This window comes from Neovison vison, chromosome X (assembly GCF_020171115.1).
Source record: "Neovison vison isolate M4711 chromosome X, ASM_NN_V1, whole genome shotgun sequence".
NCBI classification, from domain to species: Eukaryota; Metazoa; Chordata; class Mammalia; order Carnivora; family Mustelidae; genus Neogale; species Neogale vison.
Window position 1 is genome coordinate 116,294,458 of NC_058105.1, and position 22,304 is coordinate 116,316,761.

The 22,304-nt window shown below is 43.6% G+C and overlaps 1 protein-coding gene across 11 annotated transcripts in view; it reads left to right on the forward strand.

Annotated features, from left to right (window-relative positions):
* The window catches only part of SH3KBP1 (SH3 domain containing kinase binding protein 1), a 340,719-nt gene that overhangs the window by 245,260 nt on the left and 73,155 nt on the right, over positions 1 to 22,304 (forward strand). For all 11 annotated transcript variants that reach the window (XM_044234434.1, XM_044234427.1, XM_044234423.1 and 8 more), the window contains one exon: positions 10,398 to 10,492. In XM_044234434.1, coding sequence (XP_044090369.1) covers positions 10,398 to 10,492 — 95 coding nt within the window. The remainder of the gene's footprint in view (positions 1 to 10,397; positions 10,493 to 22,304) is intronic.

Sequence of the window (22,304 nt, forward strand, 5' to 3'; positions counted from 1 at the left end):
CGCCCTCCCTGCCTGACCTCCCCTCGCTCCATCCCTGGTTTTTGTACCACCTTTCTAGTCGCTTTGTTCATTGACTCACTTCTTAGGAGTTGTCCCCTGTGATGGTAACACATGGTGGCTTGTGGCTATCCTTGGTCCCCTGAGGCGGGGGCTAGGTCTTCTACTCGATATCCCCACTCTACGGCCCAGAAAGGTGCCATGGAGTCACTGGGCTCATAACTAGTGATGGTTGAGCGCGTGGAGAATTAGAAACGACTTACAATTTAACCAGGCTCTATGTTCGACAGAGTCTTGCAGAACTGACGTAGTAGCCATGGGCCCCCTTCTCAAGTTCACAGTCACCAGTTGGAAAAAGACACATTTGTTCACATAGGACCCTCGAGCTTATTTGGGGTTTCTGAGGGATTAGCAGTGGTTGCCAGAGTTCCCTGGGGCTTGACAGACCCTTTGTTCTTTGCAGTCCCTGCTCTAGACGGATCAACCCAAGAGCACCAAGACAGACCCTTGTCTAACAAAGGTGTATTGGCTCATTGCACTAAGGAGACGTCATAGGAGAACCTGTGCGGCCCCGTGGCACCAAGCAAAAAAAGAGTAGTTATCAGTTTGGAGGAGGAAGAATGCAGTGAAATGTAAATGAAGCAGTATTTTGCTAGGCTCCAAGTGATGCACAGGGCTGTGCGGAAAGGGGTCAATATCAGGTCTGTATGGAGAGGGGCACCCAGGTCGTTTCTTTGAGAACCACCAGTTGAGGATAAGTGTTCCTGCTGTGCTGAGAACTCTCTAAGTGAGGCTCCGTACTTGCATGTGTCACATTGACTTCGTTCCTTTGGTCAAGGGTGGTACATTTCTGGGGCCGCTGGGGGTTCAGTTGGTTAAGCATCTGCCTTTGGCTTGCATCATGTTCTCAGGTCCTGGGATTGAGCCCCCTATCAGGAGCCCCTGCTCATGTGCTCTTGCTCCCTCTCTCAAATACATAAATAAATACAATCTTAAAAAAAAAAAAGAGTGGAACATTTCCTTATGGCTGATATGATATAAACAAAAGCAAAATTTCTGATAGTCTGTGGTGTTAGAGGACAAACTTTCTCTGCGAGTAAGAAAGCAGTAGTACTCGGAGAAGGGGGAGTTAGGACCTTTTCCAGCTGCCGTGCGTGCTTGGGAGAAATACTATTTCTCATTTACTTTGCAGCTGGTGGTGTCTGCCTTTGGTATGCCTGCCTGATGAATGACTAGGCAGATTTTCACTTTTTCATTCTGAGCTAAGTTTTGCTTTCTTACCACATGTTGAAATATCAGAAAAAGGGGTCTATTTCGTTATGTTGGGTTTTTTTCTGCCAGCTCTACCTGGGAGCTCTTTTATGCTACCTTTTCCGGGGAGGTGTTTTTTGCTCACTTGTCTCCCCCAAAATTCATGTGAGGCATGTCCAGTTTCTTCTCCACACGGTAGTGCCTCCCACACTTGACGTGTCCTAACACACTCAGGCTCAGTATCCCAGGGTCGCAGCAAGTATCTCCAACACAGACCTTAACAGGTGTTTTTCATGAACCCACAGCAAGAATTTCTGTCCCCATTCCAAGTGGGGGGTCTCCTGGGGAGGGTGCCCAGGCCGCCCATGCTGCTGGAGACTTGGTTTTCAAGTACAGTCCTCTTGGAGGACAAAAGCTAACTCCCTTTGTGTTATCTTTGTGGATTTCCTTTCTCCTAAAGGCCCAGAGATTCCCCTCACCTGAGCAGGAGAAAGTGCCATCGAGGGTAGCAGTGATGAGCCCTGGACGAGAAGACAGAAAGGCTTTGCTTGTCAGATTTTTTTCTTTTTCTTTTTTTTTTTAATTCCTTCTTTTAAAGCAAGAGACTAAATAGTGCCATAATTCATGGTTATGAGAGAATTTGAAAGTCAATTTCCCAGCAGGACCTAGGACTAGAGATGGTCGCTGTGATCTGGGGTCACGGTCACCTTTTACGCGGAGGCAGGCCTTGGGCTCGAGTTGACAACATAGCGATGTGTGCCTTGTTTTTGTTTCCCTGGTCTGGATTTGAGTGTAGGCCAGGGTTTTTCCACGTTGGCACTATTAATATTTGGACCAGATCACTCTTTGTTGTGGGGACTGTTCTGTGCCCATTACAGGATGTTTGGTAGCTTCCCCAGCCTCCGTTCCCTTGATGCCGTTTGCTGTTACCAACCCCTCCTACTGTGACAACACGATGTCTCCTGGCTTTGCCGATGCCTGCCCGGGGAGCAAATGAACCCTATTTGCCAACTGCTGGTGCAGACTTCGACTAAGCTATACAAGGGCACTGCCGCATCTCTGCTGCTGGGCGCACAGTGGACATTTAGTTAATATTTACTGAGCAAATGACAAGCGAAGATTCTTTCCAACCCTCTCCGCTAGCCCTGGATCCTCAAACTGACCCAGGACTGGCTTTTCTGTCTACATCTATCATACACCACACCCAGCCGTGACATCCCCACCACACGGGCCCACCCTCCAGGTCCCCACCGTTGTTTTGCTTCTCTCTAACATTGAGTGTTTGCTAACATCCCTGGCCGCATCGGGGGCTCTCACAGCGTCCTCCTGGACCAGCAGCATCAGCATCACCTGGGAGCTGAGAGATGCAGATCTCCAGGCCTTGCTCAACCCTCCAGGATCAGGAACCTCAGGGGTTCTTTTTTCACACATCCTTCCTCTGATGCTGATGCCCACTCGTGTGTGAGAACCTCTGATGTAGACTTTTGATGAGAATCACCAGGGCGCACGTGGATTGCTGGTTCTGCCTCAGACCTGTTGATGGCGGCCCCCAGAGAAGGGAATCTGGGAAGGCATAGAAGGAACAGGTGCCCTACATCATTCTTGTCATCAGGAATGGCTGGGAAACACCTCCTCGACTCCTACTCCTCTGGTAAAAGTCCTAGAATGTTCTACAGAGCCCAGTGCCATTTTACTCCTCTAAGAAGGGAGCCTGACTCTTTCCTTTGGGAAATGATTCCCCATTCATGATCCTCTGATGCTTTAAGCTGGAGACATCACTCTATCCTTGTCAGGAGCTCTGTGCCTCATTCCCTCTCCTTGGTTATAAGCTCCTTGAGAACCAGCGCCCAGTCTTATTTAACTTAGTCTCTTTCCTTCAGAATGTGACCCAGGTCCATACCCTTATTGCATTTCCAAAATACAAAAAGCTGGAAAACTAAAAGGTTCTGTCTCTTGTTCAGTGATAAAACTTGTCCTGGACTAACATGCATTTATATATAGTCTTTATTTATCCTAGTTAGGGGGGACAAATCATCCATTTGTTGCAGAATTTTAATGTATTTGTTGGTTGGGTACAGCCTCAGGCCCCAGCTGTGAGGATGTTACCCATTGCGTGGATATAATACATTTCCTTTCTAAAATCTGAAAAATTCTATCTCCAGGGCTTCTGGATAAGTGATTATGAACCAGTAGTGCCTCAGATAGTATTTGTCACTTTAATGAAAGAACTTTAGGTTTTGATATTGGTGAAAGTAGAAACGCTGAGCTTGACACTTTTGTTCTGGTATCCCAAAGGAGAATTCTAAGCGTGACCTGGTACTTTCTACCACTGCTGGAAGTTCTGGAAGGCTTCCTACCAGCCTCTGTGACACATGGGATTTCGATCTTCATGTCCTAGAATTGAGCCTGGAGAACGGTCCTGCATTTAATGTTATTTCTTTGGGTGTGTGTGTGTGTGTGTGTGTGTGCGCGCGCGCGCGTGTTCTGCTTGCTGATATATTTATTCTATTTGTTCTGCTTTTATTTTTTTTTAAGCTGAGGGAATTTTTTTAATTTGGTTTATTTGTTTTTGTATGAATAGGTTATAAAACCATCTGAAGGGAGTCATGGGCTGTGGGCATGTGAGTTCAGTTTCTTAAACAGTCTGTTTTTAATCTCATGTAAATTTTTAGAAGTCTAGAGATTGAAGTAATGTAGTTTTTGTTTGTGGGGGGTGAGGTGAATCATGACTGGATTTCTTGGGGGTTTTAATAGAACAACTTTCTTTAAATAGAGACTTTAACCCACTGAGCCACCCAGGTGCCCCAATAGAACAACTTTTCTTAAAAGTGGAATGCCCATCAGTACTTAGAATAGGGGATCTTGATTTGGAAGTAGGCAAAGGTCTCAGGGTCCTTGAACCTTCTGATATCTTACACAGCATTTTCTCTGCACCTTTGAATGTGTCTTTTTTTCCCCCTTTTTTCTGGAAAGAAGGAATTACTATTTTTTGTTTTTTTGGTTTTTGTTTTTATCAGGTTCTTTTTTTGTTTGTTTGTTTGTTTTTGTTTTTTTTTTTGTTTTTATCAGGTTCTTAAAGGACTCTGAGACAAAAAAGCTCAACAGGTGCCTGGCTGCCTCAGTCGGTAGAGCACACAACTCTTGATGTCAGGGTTGAGTTCAAGCCCCAGACTGGGTGTAGATATTACTTAAAAATAAATACATAAATATTTTTTAAAAAGACAAAAAAGCTCAAGAATTAATTCAGGATTTCATGGGGTGCCTGGGTGGCTCAGTGGGTTAAGCCGCTGCCTTCGGCTCGGGTCATGATCTGGGGGTCCTGGGATCGAGCCTCACATCGGGCTCTCTGCTCAGCGGGGAGCCTGCTTCCCCCTCTTTCTCTGCCTGCCTCTCTGCCTGCTTGTGATCTAACTCTCTGTCAAACAAATAAATAAAATCTTTTAAAAAAAAGAATTAACTCAGGATTTCAGTCTTAGGCTAATTCGTCAGGTTTTTTTTTTTTAAATCTTTCTTTAAAGATAGAGACAAATTCATCTCAGTCTGTGCATGTGGGCATCTATATGATCTTGGACTAATTAAATCCATCTAATTGATGAATAAATGGAAAATGCCTGCCTCCAAAATTTCGTTCCCTTCCTTCCCTCTCTGTCTGCTACTCATTTAAAATTTCTGATCTTCCCCCATCCAAAAAGCACTTGGAATTATATTCTTCTTTTAAGACATATCAAATGCCTCCTCCTTTGTGAACTCCCTCCTGAATGTAATCATGCCTTCCTCTGCAACACCACAGCCATACCTCGTCAGAGTGACTCTGTGCTTCTTCTAGTGTTTGTCCTTTCTTCTTGTCATCCTTCACCCTTGCCTTTCCCCAGGCATTAGTTCGTCACTTCCACACGAGGGTGCAGTGGGTAGTGACTTGCATATCACAGGCTCAAGAACTGACAATGTCTTTTTCGTGGTGGTGCTTCAAGAAATGTTTGAATTAAAGTAGGGAACGTCTTTGTTCCATATACTCTGAAATTAAAATGATAGTCTCAGAGTTAATTCATTTTTTCACTTACTTTTTAGTATCTTAAAACTACTGGTACATCCAAACTGACAACATGTTTTTATTTTCCAAGTAGTGCTGAATTAGGACCCAAATGCCTCAGTGGTAAAGACAAAAATCTTACTTTAAATATATCATGAGGACTTAAAGTGGGAGTCTCTGGTTGCCATGTTTGATTGGAGATATCTGAGTTTCAGTGTCCGTGACTAGAACCACGGAACGTCAGAGGTGGCCAGAACTCAGGCCTAGTCTGATGTGGTTTTTGGAGCCTCCAGAGCTTCACTGAGATTGTTTCAGGGTCCCAGGTGGGGATGGGCCAGCCCCACTCTCTAATTTAACCAGAGCATCTCTGTTTTTAGTTGTTTTATATTGGAGTTTTGGAGTTTTGGAATAAGTTGAAGTTTGCTAAAAAAGTGCTCTGCGGAAGTTAACCAGACTCTTTCATCCTTCCTTGGCCAGTCTCTCATTTTACACCTAAGGACACTGAAGTCCAAAGCTACAGCGTAGCTGCCTCAGATTTTATGTTCAGGACAGCCCAGCTGGGACTGAACCTAGTCGTGACAGTCCTGACTCCTGGCCCAGGACACTCTCCTCCTGTTTAGCTGTCCCTCAAATTTTCCTCCACTTTGTAGGTATCACTAGGGGATCAAGAAACGTTAAATGGGAGCTGCATCAGGTTATGGTGATGCGAAAGGGGGCAAGCGTGATGTCCAAACCTGCTTCATGGACAATGGTAGTTGAGAGTAGCCACTGATACCCGTATCTCCTCCTTTTATCTGAAATTGGTGCCTTCCAGATAATTCTTTGTCTAATGCTTCACACATAAAATCGCGTACGTGGTGGGAATGTTTTAAAACTAGGTTATGCTGATGGTCTTGTAACTATATACATTTATTAAAACTATTCATAGCATGTTACTAAAACGGGTGAATTTTCTGGTATGAAAATTATATGTCATTAAAGCTGTTTTTAAAAAAGGGAGGCAGGGGTATACCTGCCCTCCTTCACTAATAGCGAAACTGGACAGAAAACAAAATGGCCCTGTGAAACATTTTAAAGGCACACTAGTAGTTTTTTATAAATATTTTCTCACTATGTTGGTTATAAATCAATCCCACAGTCATTTACTGATCCCCTGCTATGGGCCAGTTCTTGAGGTAACCAAGGAAGAGATGTGGGGAGAGGGAGTGACACAGATGCCTAGGAAGTGGATTTCTGAGTGGAGGCCGGTTATAGTCAAGAGTTTCAGGGGAGGTAACTGGAGATGTCCTCTTCTACGGAGTTCCTTCTTGTCACAGTACCTTCTGCTTTGAGTGATAAAGATCTATGCAGCCACAAAGTGGCGGTAAGCAGTACAGTTTAATGGAGTCAGGTAACAAGGGATCCGGAGACAGGCCCCCTAACGTTGGTTAATCTGACAGACATCTCAGTTGGTGTCAAGACTCAGAGTCCCCTCCTCTGTGATTTTCCTGGCTTTCCTCTCATGGTTGAAATATGACTGCAACAGTGCCAAACACTATACTGTCTTCCAACAAGGACGAGACAGTGTTGAAAGCAGAAAGGCAGGGGCAACTATTTTCCTCACAATCCTTTTTTTAATCAGGGAACAAAATCTAACAGCCTCACTCCCCCTCCCAGCAGATTTCCTTTCACATCTAAGTAGATCACATCTACGATCATTGACAAAGGGAAGTGAGATTAACATTATTTGCCTAGACATATCTCACTTATTTCCACATCCATGGGTGGGGGAGGGGGTTCCCTGTTCCCAAAAAGTACCTGATTGCAGCAGGGTTATATGAACTGGGAAGAGGATGGGGAATGGCTCCTGTGAACAAATGTCTACCTCACTTAATGAACTTTTCTGATGGAAAGGAATAGAAACAATGCTTCTTTTCCCTTTGTTGACCACAGGTGTCTTATCTTGCTTGTAAAATATTTCCATGACTTCAGTCCAATGAATTATTCTCCAGACTGGGACTCTGCAGGGCAGCTCTTCAGTAATGCTGTATTTACTTCAGTGTTGGAAGTTCTGAGGTTGGATAGTCATATTTCACTAGCACAGTCAGTAGGAAAATTGGTAAAGAGCTGTCATTATCCAATTTAAAGATGCTTAGCTTTTTCCCTCCTTTTAGAATATTTGGCTGATTCAGAATTTGGGAGGTTTGCTATTACTAATTAAAGAGAGATGAAACATAAGTAACTGTGGACCTAAGAATCTTTAGGCAGATTAATACTTTTTAAATTTTATTTTATTTTTTCAGTGTTCCAAGATTCATTGTTTATGCACCACACCCAGGGCTCCACGCAATACGTGCTCTCCTTAATACCCACCACCAGGCTCACCCATCCCCCTACCCCTCTCTGTTCCAAAACCCTCAGCTTGTTTCTCAGAGTCCACAGTCGCTCATGGTTGTCTCCCCTTCCATTTTCCCCCAATTCACTTTTCCTTTCCTTCTCCTAATATCCTCCATGTTCTTCCTTATGCTTCACAAGTAAGTGAAACCATATGATAATTGGCTGTCTCTGCTTCACTTATTTCACTCAGCATAATCTCCTCCAGTCCTATCCATGTTGATATAAAAGTTGGGTATTCATCTTTTCTGATGGAGGCATAATACTCCATGTATATATGGACCACATCTTCTGTATCTGTTCATCTGTTGAAGGGCATCATGGTTCTTTTTATTTTTTAACTTTTTAAAAAAGATTTTATTTATTTTATTTGACAGAGAGAGATCACAAGTAGGCAGAGAGGCAGTCAGAGAGAGAGAGAGGAGGAGTAAGTAGGCTCCCTGCTGAGCAAAGAGCCCGATGGGGAACTCGATCCCAGGACCCTGAGATCATGACCTGAGCTGAAGGCAGAGGCTTAACCCACTGAGCCACCCAGGCACCCTGGACATCTTGGTTCTTTCCACAGTTCGGCGACTCTGGCCATTGCTGCTATGAACATTGGGGTACATACATACATTGGGGCCCTTCTTTTCACTACATCTATATCTTTGGGGTACATACCCAGTAGTGCAATTGCAGGGTCATAGGGAACCTCTATTTTTAATTTTTTGAGGAATCTCCACACTGTTTTCCAAAATGGCTGCACCAACTTGCATTCCTACCAACAGTGTAAGAGGGTTCCCCTTTCTCCACATCCTCTCCAACACTTGTTGTTTACTGTCTTGTTGATTTTGACCATTCTAACTGGTAGTAAGGTGGTATCTCAATGTGGTTTTGATTTGAATCTTCGTGATGGCTAGTGATGATGAACATTTTTTCATGTGTCTGTTAGCCATTTGTATGTCTTCTTTGGAGAAGTGTCTGTTTATGTCTTCTGTCCATTTTTTGACGTGATTATCTGTTTTGTGTGTGTTAAGTTTGAGGAGTTCTTTATAGACCTCGCATATGAGCCCTTTATCTATATTGTCATTTGCAAATATCTTCTCCCATTCTGTAGGTTGCCTCTTTGTTTTGTTGACTGTTTCCTTTGCTGTGCAGAAGCTTTTTTTCTTGATGAAGTCCCAAAAGTTCATTTTTGCTTTTATTTCCTTTAGGCCGATTAATATTGATGGGATTTAAAACCAGTGCCCCTTGGCATGGCTTAATAAGCAAAAGGCATCAGGGCCCCAGAGTACCTAAGATGAAAGGTTTCCAACACTAGGACAGGGCATGTAACTGATATACTCTGTCCATTGGACAGAAGGCAAAACTATTTGCCACAGAAAGTGAGTCCCTCTCTTTCCCAGCCCCCTCTCCCTCTCTCCTCCCTGCCCTCCCATCATATCTGAACCAACCCTAGACCACAGTGTGTCAGTATTACAGATCTTTTTATTGCCTTTATTTTATATATCACTCTCTTTGATTGATGTGACATTAACCATAATAAAACCCCCCACATTTCAGTCATATAAATTGTGCTAGGGACCATATAATTAATACTTGCATATATAGCTCTAAGTTATGATCTGTGTGCGGGAATTGGCCTGATCCTTGGGAAATATCTAAGGCCACCTAAAGCCATTAGGATTGTTGACTTAGCTGCAGAATAACAAATGCCTGTCCCAGTAGATACTAATTCTCTGGAATTTTCCTTTCTACCTTCAATCCCAAGTCATCGAACCCCACTTTTCCAAGTTTTACTTTCCTGGATACCTGACAATGTTTTTGCTCTCTTCTAAATTGGTGCTTTTTCATAAATAGAGAAGATTTAACATCAGATTGGCTTTCCTTTTTTTTTAAGTTTATTTATTTACTAATGCAATCTCTACACCGAACGTGGAGGCTCGAGCTCACAACCCCAAGATCAGGAGCCAAACGCTCTTCTGACTGAGTCAGCCTGGCACCGCTAACGTCAGATAGACATCAAAAGCATATAATCGATGGCATGTTTGAACTGGTTTTCAGTGTTTTTCTGTCTTTGGGGGACATCCTTGCTAATGACCATCCTCACCTAAATAGTTTCCCCCAGAGAGACCTTGGGACATATTTGAACAAGTTTGTCTCCCCAGTATACACATGTATATAAAGAACATTTAGTGAGTATTTGTTGGCTGTTTGTGGTTGACACATGTTCACATAGAAGCATCTGTCTCAGGAGATACACCGTAATGGAGTCTTTTTTTTTATTATTGTTTTGAGTACCCTGGAAGCATTTAACATACACAGATACCTGTTTCTGATTCAGTGAGGCGTGGAAGAAGGCAGTGAGGGCAGAATTTAAGCTTTTTGCTCTTTGTAGATCATGTCTGCTTATACATGCCCCTGAAGAGTATAGAAAATGGTATATAAAATAAAGAGCACATAAAATATACACCTGAGACCAAGGAAATCTTTTTGATTTTCTGCCTGAGAGACGCAAAGCAGTCAATGGCACTTGATGACATCACATGATTTGTGAAGGGGAAAAAGGTGAAGAGAATAAGTAAGCGTGAGCCCCAGATGAGCAGTCTTAGGTAGCTTCTCGCAGGTGACCCTTTCTTTATTCAATCCTTTTATCCTCTCTGTTAAGTGTGCTTGTCCCTAAACTTAATGTGAGAGTGGGCATCTTTTCCTGAGTCACCCATTAGAAGAGGCATTGTAAAGGTTGTGTTGTCTTTTCTTCTTACAGCCAAGGATTACTGCAAAGTAATATTTCCATATGAGGCACAGAATGATGATGAATTGACAATCAAAGAAGGAGATATAGTGACTCTCATCAATAAGGTAAGCAAAGCTTCCCTCCTGCCTTTGAAACGGCGAGCTGCTCAGAGGCATTGACTGGACAGTACAAGCTTTTGTTTTAGGCCTTTAAACATTTGATTTTCATTTCCTGAACTCCTGAGAAAGACTCTTGCGTCTTTTCTCTTGATCGGGCTAAGCCCGACACATCCAGGTGAGTGAACGAACTTGAAAACCAAATCGGTTCTGTTGGCCTTGGAGCCAGCTGCAGATTGGCATGGCCTGGTGGAAAACTCCATCCCAGAGCGGCTAACCCAGTAGGTGGCCTGCTTGGCTGGAGAGCCCTCCCTGTCCTGAGGTATCCAAAGAGGGGCTTTAAAAATGCAGGTCATACTTCACGGGCAGCAAATGTGTTAAGAATGTGTGCTATTCCGATCAAAGACAGGTAGCATGGCTGAGAGAATTTTGCTTGTCTTTTCCGGGCGAAGAAGGTTGGATGATTTTATCATCACTGCAGGCAGAGCTCTATAAACATACAGAGAGCTATAAAAATCCGTGTGAAGTGACACAGCTTAACAGGGCCCGAACCATGTACTGTTTATGCTTTCATGCAATGGTACTCACCAAGTAGGTGGTTGAAAGATACATTATTTAAATGATTCCTAGAATAGATCACGTTTTGTCTGAGATACAGGATTCTCATGATGGTCGCGTATGGTGAAAAGCTGACCCATCTTTCAGATGTCTAAGTGGCTTTATTCTGAGGTCCAAGTGAGTGGCAGGGAACACGTGATGCTCTCGGGACAAGCGTGACTTGGGGGCCATCATGGCTGCCTGTGCTCATGCAGGGCTGGAAAGCATTGGCAGGGTGGAGAGTGCGGGGAAAGAGAAGAGAGAACAGGCAGGGGTTAGGGTGGGGGGAGTAGGCTCTGGGTCTCGCTCCTGTGGCCATTACAGAGAAGGAGGGGGTCACGGGGTGTGCTTACACCCCCTTCCCGCATCCCCAAGTGTGTCCATAAAGTGATGGAATTCCTTTCTGGAGTAGCAAACTACTCCCAGTGCTGCTGAGAGGCCAAGAACTTGACCACTGTTTTACGTGTAAGCTGTTCTCCCGCATTCATTTTAGCATATTTCTCTTAAGTGTTTTCTGTGGCAGGAGGAAATCGGAGCCGGGTAAAATGCGGCCTGTCTTGTTCCTTTCTGCCAAGGAGGCAGAGCAGTTCTTCTCTTTCTTTCCCACCCTTCCCCGTCAACCTTCAGCCGCGCCTCCTTCAGGTGGCTTCTGCACGGTGCGTTTCCTATTTTGAACCATACCCTGCACGGAACACTCGGAATAAGGAAGTTGCTAAATAGGTGTAAAGCACAATACGAATAGTTCAATAATAAGCACTGATAATTGGTGTTAGTCCTACAGGGAAAGGGGCAGATCACTTTCTCCTGTGACGAGCCCAGAGAGCGCAGTAACCCATGCTTTGCAATGGGGGGAGGCACTCTACTGTTTTTGTTTTTCTTTTCATCCAGAGGGGGGCAGCCTCTTTTTAACCAAAAACCAGATGTACCAATAATATTTAATAAGGTTTGCAGGGGGGAACCTACCATGGATGGTCTGTTATCTGAATACATCTATTTCTACCTTAATATATTATATTCCTGTCCCTGTCATTTGATTACATATGATGAGAACACATTCATCTTGATGTTTTTGTTCCTACCAGCTTGAGATCCAGTCTGATAAAAAGAATTGAATTTTTCTAAAGAGCTTAGTCAGAAAGAGACTGTCTCCTTGTTCCATCCTCCACGTGCACGGCCGGGAGAAAGGAACGGACGGCTGTGCAAGGCTGGTCACAGTTGTCCGGGAGATTGTGCCAGATGTCCCTGCTTTCGTAGCTTCCTGCAGTTAAGTGCAGTTTAGAAATGGAAGCAGCTTATAGATAATATTATGACATTTGCAAAATGTGACCTCGTTATCCTTGCCGTACACTTGGCCTCTTGACTTGGCTTGCACCCTGCTCCCGCTCCTCAGGCCAAGAGCGCCTGTGTCATTTTCACCCTTGCTCCCCCTCCGTTAGCCCTACCCCCGCTCGTGAGCCCAGCAGCGCCAGAACCTAGCGATTCTGCCTTCCTGTGTCCCTGCCTCTTCATGTCCTTGGGAGAGCCAGGCCCAGGCCAGAGGCTGTACTTCCTTCCTCTCCCGGCTCCCTCCATGGCACCTGTTCCAGAGGAGAACGCTGGGGTGGTCAGGGGCGGAGGGATGCTGGCACCCCAGCCCCCTCGTTTTGTCATCTCCTAATGGTGCTTTGCTCGTGGGACCCCTCTGCCCCAGTGAAAGTCTGAGCAACTTTCCTCTCCTTTATTGTCAAATCCAACTCGATTCTCCTGGCACCCATTTGCCCAGGCGCTCTGGCCTCAGTCTGGCTTTTCTGGTCTTGGTCCACATCACTGTTCTACAGCAAGCTCTCCTGGGATGTCCCCAACCTGCTCATGCATCCTCCCTAACTTGACCCTTGCCGTGTTCCTGCTGCCCAGGATGCCCTCTGTCAACCCACTTAGCTGGTTTTTCAATAGCTAATAATAACAGCCAGTCTTAACTCGTGCTGCATTATGTACCTGGGCCCATTTTTTAGCTTGTTACTTTAGAATGTCCCCTGTGCACTATCAGTTTTGTTTTTATTGTTCTTTTATATGGTCTGTGAAATCGGGTCTCTTGATATCCTGTCCTTCTGCCGGTTTTGACTTTTATTCCCCCAAAAATATCTGCCACCCTTGACCTAACGTTCTACTTGGTTGGAAGCATTTTAAAATGACAAGTGCCTTGTAGGCTACCTGCTCAGAGAAACCAGGGTTTGAATCCCAGCAGCACCATTCATGGCTGTGTGTCACTGGGCATTTCACTTAACCCCTCTGAGCCTCAGTTTCCTCAGCCAGAAGGCAGACCTCACAGGGCTGCTGTGAGGATTTGCTAAGGTGCTGCGTATACATAGATCGTCACTTCAACTTTGGTTGCTCTTTCTCTGACCTTGGAAATGGGGAAGGAAGGGCTCTTGTGATTGGGCCCAGTTTGCTGCTGGAGCGGGAACACCATGTTATGTGGAGGGGAGGGGGTAACAGTGGTGGAAGACTTGCCTGAAAATAGCTCAGAATTCACAAGGGGTGAGATTTCAGCAGGAATTTGGAGAAAAAATAAGCCGTTAAGTGTATTACTTGCTGAAAAGTGGGGGGAAATGGACTCTGAGTCTGTCATATCCTGCTGACGTTATAGAAAATTCTTACATCTTCCTCAGAGTTAAAGAATCACCTATAAATTCATTTAGATGAATGTGTGCTGTTGATACTGTAAAGAGAAGAGCTTCGCTTTGATTTGTTTAATGTGTATTTTGATATGCTGCTTTATTATGTGTATGAGTTGAGATGAAAGACCTGAATCATTGTTGTCTAAATTCAACTTCTTTGGCTGGAGAGGTTCTCAGTTTACCCCAAATTCCATTGGTGTTTTTGTTTCAGAGTTAGCTAAGGTGGTTTCCCTTTGTCCTGTTTTTCTGGGCTGTGGCAGGAGTCACAGGGCAGGCATTGCCCTCGTTTTTAGCCCTAGATTGTCATTTCATGTAGCTTTCTAGAAAATGAGTCAGACACCCTTAGCGGGTGCCTGTAAGCCCTCCACGGTTCCTGAAATAATGTGCAAAGACCTGAACTATTTGTGTGTGTCCCTGGAAACTAGGATGAAATGTGGCAACCCAAATGGTTTGTTTTTTAGTTTATTTATAAAGAATTCTTGTGGATTTGGGAACATTTCCATTTGCACAGAACACACCTGTGTTTAGCTTTTATTTCCAGTCACTCAAAAATAGCTCCTTCATCTGTGTTCCTGCCGCCCCCATCCCTGCCTTCGTGATTTGTGCTCAGAGCATGGTTGACAGGGTTCAGAAGCCTCTGGGTCTGGTTTCCAATGAAGGTCTGCTTTCCCTAAAGAAAGGCTGAGAGCGGTCTGGTGCAGGCCAGGCTGGGGTTCAGCTGTAACGGTGGCCACCTCCGGGCGCTCCTTGCTCAGACCGCTGCCACCTGGGGATAAGCGAGCCCAGCTGTGGAGAGGGCTGATGTTCCTGACCTTGGCCGACAGTCTCTTGGCCTCAGCCCCCCTAGCCTGGAAGGAAGGGCTTCCCATGTGAGCCCTTTGTAAACAAGGATCTTTAAGTGTATATTTCTTTCTTTTTTTTTTTTTTAAAGATTTTATTTATCCATTTGACAGAGAGAGATCACAAGTAGGCAGAGAGGCAGGCAGAGAGAGAGAGGAGGAAGCAGGCTCCCTGCCGAGCAGAGAGCCCGATGCGGGACTCGATCCCAGGACTCTGGGATCATGACCTGAGCCGAAGGCAGCGGCTTAACCCACTGAGCCACCCAGGCGCCCCTAAGTGTATATTTCTTATTAAAAAGCTCCCCTGAGTAGCTGTGTCTTTGACCCCTAACAAAGCAGACACCCCCCGCCCTCATTTCTTCATGGGTATAAGGCTATTTGAGAACATGAAAGTGAACACTATGAAAGATAATATTATTGATAAAAACCATGGAGCATGGAGATGGAAGGAGGGGGAAGGAAACTGATAGATGTGCCCTAAAGAAAGAAGGAAGCCAGAAGATTAGATAAAGGTAGAAATAGAAGAAAAAATACAAAGTGTGGTGCCTGGGTGGCACAGGTGGTTAAGCGTCAGCCTTCAGCTGGGGTCATGATCCCGGGGTGCCAGGACCGGGTCCTGCCTAGGACTCCCTGCTCAGCTGGGAGTCTGCTTCTCCCTCTGCCTCTCCCCTTCCCCCCCACCCCGCTCGTGCTCTCACTTGCGCACTCTCTCTCTCTCTCTGAAATGAATAAATTAAAAATCTTTTCAAGAAGAGAAAAACATACGAGGTGAGAGTTTCACCTTTTCCTCAGGATATTTCAAACCAGGGACCGTTCAGTATTTGGAGCTGCACCTGCTGTGAGGGCGGAGTTAGGACCGCAGCTTCCTTCATCTCTACGCTCCTCCTTTCTAGACAACTCTTGAGCACCTCAGTTAATAATGGGTCAGTTTATGTGCGCGACCACGGCTTCCCAGTGCAGGACGCTTCCAGGGTAGCTGGCAGCAGCAGCCCAGGGCCCCTCATCGCCATTCCTTTCCCTCATGGTGGCCCTGGAAGTTAGGTGGGACCACGGGTGTCCTGTGTAGACCACGGGGAAGGACCAGAGGCCTAGAGCGCAGAAGTGACTTTCCCAGGGTCTCCAAGCATGCCAGGGGCAGAACTAGGGCGGGGTTGTGGGGCCTGAGCTGCCTTGTGGGGCTGTCAGATGCTCTTAGAAGGTGGGGCTCAGCTTCGACATTTACTTTTCCGATGGGATAGAAAGTGGTAAATTGCAAATATCCGAAAAGAGAATTAGGGAAGGACTCTAGGACACTTCCCTTCTCCTCCAAAGGATCCTCATCTCTATTCCATATTTCTTCCAAGCTGATAATGTTTTCAAATGTTGAAGACTTACCAAGTGAAACCTGAAACAGATAAAATCTTTAAAAGTCAAAAAAAAAAAGAAGGTGGGGCTCAGCCGCTCCCAGAGGCGACTTGTCTACTCACAGAGTCACCCTCTATTGCTGGATATCTAGGGCAAGTGTCTATCAAATTTGCTTTCTACCTTAAAGATGTGATCATTATTTAATCAGGGAAATGGTATTACCATACCATCACCCTGTCTGCTTGCATGTTGGTGGTATCCATGTTTGTGATCTCTTTGGGTCAGGATCATCCGTGACTTTCTGATTCCACTGTCCTCTCCACAGAAATGAAATGATCATCAGTGCAGAGGAGATGATGAGCCCAGCTCAGGGCTAATATTGGTTCTTTCCATGCCTGAAGCCCTCTTCTCCCCCTTCCTTCTGCTTTCTTCCGTGCCGGCTGATTTTGCCTTCCTCTTTCTTCCCACTGGGTACCACTTGGTTTTCTGGTTGCTTTTAGCATGAAGAATGAATGAAAGGAAGGAAGGAAGGAAGGAAGGAAGGAAGGAAGGAAGGAAGGAAGAGAAGGGGAGGGAGGGAGGAAGAAAGGGAAGGAGAGAGAGGATGGAATGAAGGAAGGAAGGAAGGGTAAGAGGGAGAGAGGGAGGAAGGAGGGGAGAGAGAAAGAGGCAGGTGGGAGTCCTAAGCTCCTTCTTAAGTCATCCTGTGATTATGTGTTCCTTTGTTTGTTCTAATGTTTATTTTCCCTTCCTGCCTCCCTCTGATTAATTCATTAATTGGAACACTTATTCACGAGAGAAATGTTTTCACACTCCGTTGCTTCCCGCCCCATAGGAAGTAAGGATGTTTCCTCAAAGAGAAGAGGTTTTAGGAATCTCAAGAAAGGTTCTCAGGCTGGTATAAGAAAGCCCATCAGCTAAATAGATTGCTGGCTTTTACCCCTTCTCTCTGTACTGCTGAAGCTTTTAGCAGAGCTAAAATGCTAGGATTAAGTGTGGCTTCAAGGGTGAGGAGTAAATTAGCAGGTGTCACCCTGAAAATGATGACACACTGACAGACCCATTAGAAGGACATGTTTCATGAGTGAATGAAGAAGTTAAGCATAGGGCCGGGATCATCTGGGCTTACACACATTTGAAGAACGCCAGTGTTCACCAAATGAGTCTTTTGTGTCATAGGATGTATTTTTTATGGTATGGCCTGCCTTGTTAGACTGCATATGTCCTTCCTAGAGTCAGAAGCCACAATATATCTCCTCCTCAGAGCATTAGAAATCCCAAGGAATACCGTTCGCTTCTGTTTTGTCTTCCTCTTTAAAGTAACCAGAACACTGGAACCGTTGCGAAGAATCCTGATACCGTAAGTACGTTGGATCAAAACTCTTCCTCACTGAGCTCACTTTAAATTATTAAATTAGATTAAATTTAATTTTTTTTAAATTAGATGAGGTTAGTAAACGTAGGACTTGATGTGGTAGAAATTTTCTCTTTTGTTTACCAGGAGACGGACAAAACAGTACCACCCCCAAATTCTGACAGCCGTGATGCCAGATTTTTGGTAGAGGAGTTTGCCATTGATAAGACTCCCCAGCTTTTTATGCCCCCGCAAGTGATGCCAACTGTTGAAAGGGACCCTGCGTTTGTTCAGCCTGACAGTCACCCCCCGTCCAGAACGGCAGGAAGTCAGTAATCCGTGCAACACCGCCACGGGATCCTTTTCTCCTGCAACACACAGAAAAACCTGCAGGTGTCTCAAGGAATTAGAGAAACTCTTTCTGTTTTCCATGGCCAACCTTTCTGTTTGTATTACTCAGAGAGGGCCATTGTGAGAATTAAATGAGATGTTATGGCTCAAAGGGCTTTAGAAACATAAACGTTGAATTCTCATTAGTGCTCTGCGAAGTTATTATGGGAAGAAGAAAAAAACAAACACCCAGTGACTGGAAGTTTTTACTTCACGTACTGAACTGTCCTGAAATTCAGTTTAGCACTTGCCCTGAAATTCCCTTTTATTATCTATTTTTTGACTTTTCTTAGGGAAGAAGTAATTTATTATAGTTATATAACCTCTGTCTTATGGAAGTATCACAAAGCTCTTTACGTTCACATTTACATTTTACTAAAATGTGCTTTTCTGAGACAGAAAGTAGCATGGGATGTACTTTTAGATAGTATTTTAAAATTATATGAGTAATACCTACTCTAGAGAAAAAGTGAGAAGGAAAACAGAGAAACAGATAAATACCAGGAAAAGTCGCAATCACCTCACCACCTTTGGTACCTCTCAGTATCTGAGCTGTAGTCTTCCAAGTGTTTTACACACAGAGACACACACAAATTTCAGCTCAAAAGAAAATAAGATCATATACACACACATTATTTCGTAACCCTCTTTTTTCCAAACATATCATGCCTGTCTTCGGTAGCATGGTTAAATAGGTCCTTAGAGTCCTGTTGTACAAAGTATTGCAGTTCTCTTTTATGTTTGTTTCTAGATTTTCCTTATTTTAGACCATGTTGCATGTGGTCATCACTTTGTAAACTCTTGCACATGTAATTGGTTCTACCACTTTCTACTACTTGTATAACCTTGGGAAGATTGCTCAGTTTCTCTGTGCCTCAGTTTCCACATCTGTGAAGTGGGGTTGATGTTAGTACTTAACCTCCTCGCATTGCAAAGATTAAATGAGTTAAAGGAGGTAAAGCACTTAGCATGCCTTGCTCAGAGTGAGTGCTTTAAAAATGTTAATAGTTGTTATTATTTCTTGATGATAAGTAGCTAACTGTAATGCTGCCTCAGTTCCTTTTAAATATATTTGAGTGATGTTATGAAAGATTATGCCAATTTAGCCTCCCCAGCAGTGTGTGCGAATATGTTTTCCTATCCTTGTCATCCTTGGATATTATCGTTCTTTCTAATCTCTGCTAATCTGATAGGTGTTTGCATTTTTAAAAATGATTACTCAAGTTGAAAATCTTATGTGTCATTTTCCAATTGATTTTTATAAAAATACCTTATATTCATGACATTAACCTGTCATCTTTCACATTATAAGTGTTTTTTCTTAGTTTATGACTCAGAGAGATATTTAAGAAAAACATCATTAAAAATAAATACCTTTTAGACTTAAATTTCCTCCATTTTCTAGTTAACTAGATAATGTAGTACAATTCATCCTTGTAAGAATAGTTTTACTTCAGGCTTTTATATTTCAGTCCTAGTTGGAAAGGGTAGCTGGCTATTAAGTACATTCCTTTTCTGCCTTCCTCAGGGCTTTAGGAGGTTCTATTTAAAGCTTCTGTCCTTACAAGCATTTTTTTTTTACAATGGCATTCAGAGAGCCCCTGAGGTTCTGCATGGATATATATAAGGAGCCTCATATTCTAGATCAGAGCTTAGCCAACTTTTTCTGTAAAGGGCCAGAGAGTAAATATTTTAGGCTTGATGGTCTTTGCTACAACTATGCAAAAGCAAGTCATAGAAGCAAATGAATGGGCATGGCTGAGTTCCAATAAAACTTTATTTATAGACACTTAAATTTGAATTTTGTGTGATTTTCACATTCCTTGAAATATTCTTCTTTGGTTTTTTAAAACCATTTAAAAATATATAAACTATTCTCAGTGGGATGAACAGAAATAGGTAGCAAGCCAGATTTGGTCCATGGGCTATAGTTTGCTGGCCCCCAAGATAGAATGTCTAGAAACAGACCCAAAAAATATAGCCAATTAATTTTCAACAAAGGTGCAAGGAGAATTTAAGAAAGAAAGGGTAGTCTTTTTAGAAGTGGTATTGGCACCATTGGAAATCCATAAACAAAACAAAAACAAAAATACCTTAACCTAAACTTAACACAGGCTACAAAAATTAACTCAGAATGGATTGAGTAGATCTACATGTGAAATAATTCTACTAAAATGTAACATAGATCTACATGTAAAACCAAAACCACAAAATGTTATTTATGAAAACATTGGAGAAAGAGTTGTTAGACATGACACCAAAGGCACAGTCTATGAAAGAAAATACTGCTAAATCAAACTTTGGCAAAATTAAGAACTCATTCTCTGCAATGCTACTGTTAAGAGAATATTGATTGGTCTGTTTTTCTTACAAGGCGATTTGAGACAAAATAATTGCCTGATAAGTAATTGCATGAATTTCAAGGACATTGGTTTTGTCCTCAGTTTTCCTGGGAATATTCTTTATAACATAAGACCACAGATCTCCCTTATCAGAGCCTTTTCCCCCAAGGTGGCAAACAGATGTAACCACACACTACCAGTCAGGCTTGGGCTCAGCTGAGCAGCCTGAGGGCCTAGATTTGACCTGGGAATTGTATTTTTCACTCATTGCACATGGCCTATAAGCCAAATTCGCAGAGTAGAGAGAAAAAGACCCCCAAACAAATTTTTATGCCAAGGAATAAGTTTTGCTTTGAAAACTCAAATATAGGGGCGCCTGGGTGGCTCAGTGGGTTAAGCCGCTGCCTTCGGCTCAGGTCATGATCCCAGGGTCCTGGGATCGAGCCCCGCATCGGGTTCTCTGCTCAGCCGGGAGCCTGCTTCCTTCTCTCTCTCTGCCTGCCTCTCTGCCTGCTTGTGATCTCTCTCTATCAAATAAATAAATAAATAAATAATCTTTAAAAAAAAAAAAAGAAAACTCAAATATAGATATGTCTGGTGAAGAATGGAAATGGAAGGTAGGCATTTAGGAATTTATGAATAGTTGCTACAGCTGGCTTGGATGGATGATCTTGACGTTCATAATGGCCATGGGCATGCCCTTTACCTCATATTCCTTCCTGGTCCTTATCTGTGAAATGAAGATACTCCCTGGCCTTCATCCATAACAGCTTTTTTTGTTACCTCTTAGAGGTAGGGCAAGAGCTAAGAAAATCTCTTAAAACATAATATAAGATGCTTTATAAATGTCAGTGTCTCTGTCAATGAAGCAAAATGATTTTTGATTATATCTACTACTCTTTTAATGGAAGAAAAGCATGTGCCAAGATGGAGAATCAATACAGTTTTTTTTTAAAGATTTTATTTATTTATTTGACAGAGAGAGATCACAGTAGACAGAGAGGCAGGCAGAGAGAGAGGAGGAAGCAGGCTCTCTGCTCAGCAGAGAGCCTGATGTGAGGCTCGATCCCAGGACCCTGGGATCATGACCTGAGCCGAAGGCAGAGGCTTAACCCACTGAGCCACCCAGGTGCCCCTCAATACAGTTTTCTAAACATAAATGCAAATGAACACTCAGCTATAGGATGAACATCCTTGAGAGGTGGACTGTGTTACTAGCCACGTGCTTTGGATGAGCCAAAAGTATCATTAGAAATAGCTTTCAAGGGGCGCCTGGGTGGCTCAGTGGGTTAGGCCACTGCCTTCAGCTCAGGTCATGATCCCAGGGTCCTGAGATCATGCCCCACATTGGGCTTTCTGTTCAGCAGGAAGCCTGCTTTCCTTCCTCTCTGCATGCCTCTCTGCCTACTTGTGATCTCTGTCTGTCAAATAAATAAATAAAATCTTAAAAAAAAAAAAAGAAACAGCTTTCAAAATTTAGCATAAAATGGGCACCTAGGTGGCTCAGTCGGTAAAGTGTCCGACTCTTGGTTTTGGCTCGGGTCATGATCTCAGGGTCCTGAGACTGAGCCTCCCGGCGGGGTCTGTGCTCATCAGGGAGGCTGCTTAAAGATTCTTTCCCTCTGCCCCTCCCCCTACCTGTGCATATGCATGCTCCCTCTCTTCCTCAAATAAATAACTCTTTTTAAAAAATTAGCATTAAATTGTCATCTCAATGTAAATGACTTAACAAGTAGAAAACGGAAAATTTCTATGGAAAAAAACTTGCATAATTTTGCATCCTTGATTATGTTTAAATAGACCCCCCAAAATGTAAAAGTGCTTCCTTAACGAGTTTCATTTTATGTATGACTTGTTCACGTGCCTTTATGTGTTAATGGCACATGTCATGCGTAAAGCCCAATCATAAGTACATAGGAAAGGTCCTCTCTGCAAATATCTCCTGTTCACACGATTACTAATTTTTGAAGTTGATTTATGAGAGTAGAAGTTCTTCCATTCTGATATTAGAAAAAAGGCTAAAAGCACAAGTATTTCCTGAAACTTAAGATTGTATAGCCTGCAAATAAAATAATGAAATTGGTAAGCTGTTCTTGTATATTTGTCTATGCGCAACCTCAATGGCCATGCCCCACAATTCCAGGAGATGCCCAGTATAAATGGTGACCCTGGAGTTGGACCAGTATGGAAGTATCTGTTGGGTGCCGTTCTCTGAAGAAGCTTCAGATAGAACCATCTTTTTCTAAGAGGGAAACGGGCTGTGAGTAATGAGGCCTCTGGGGCTTCCACTCTGGCTTG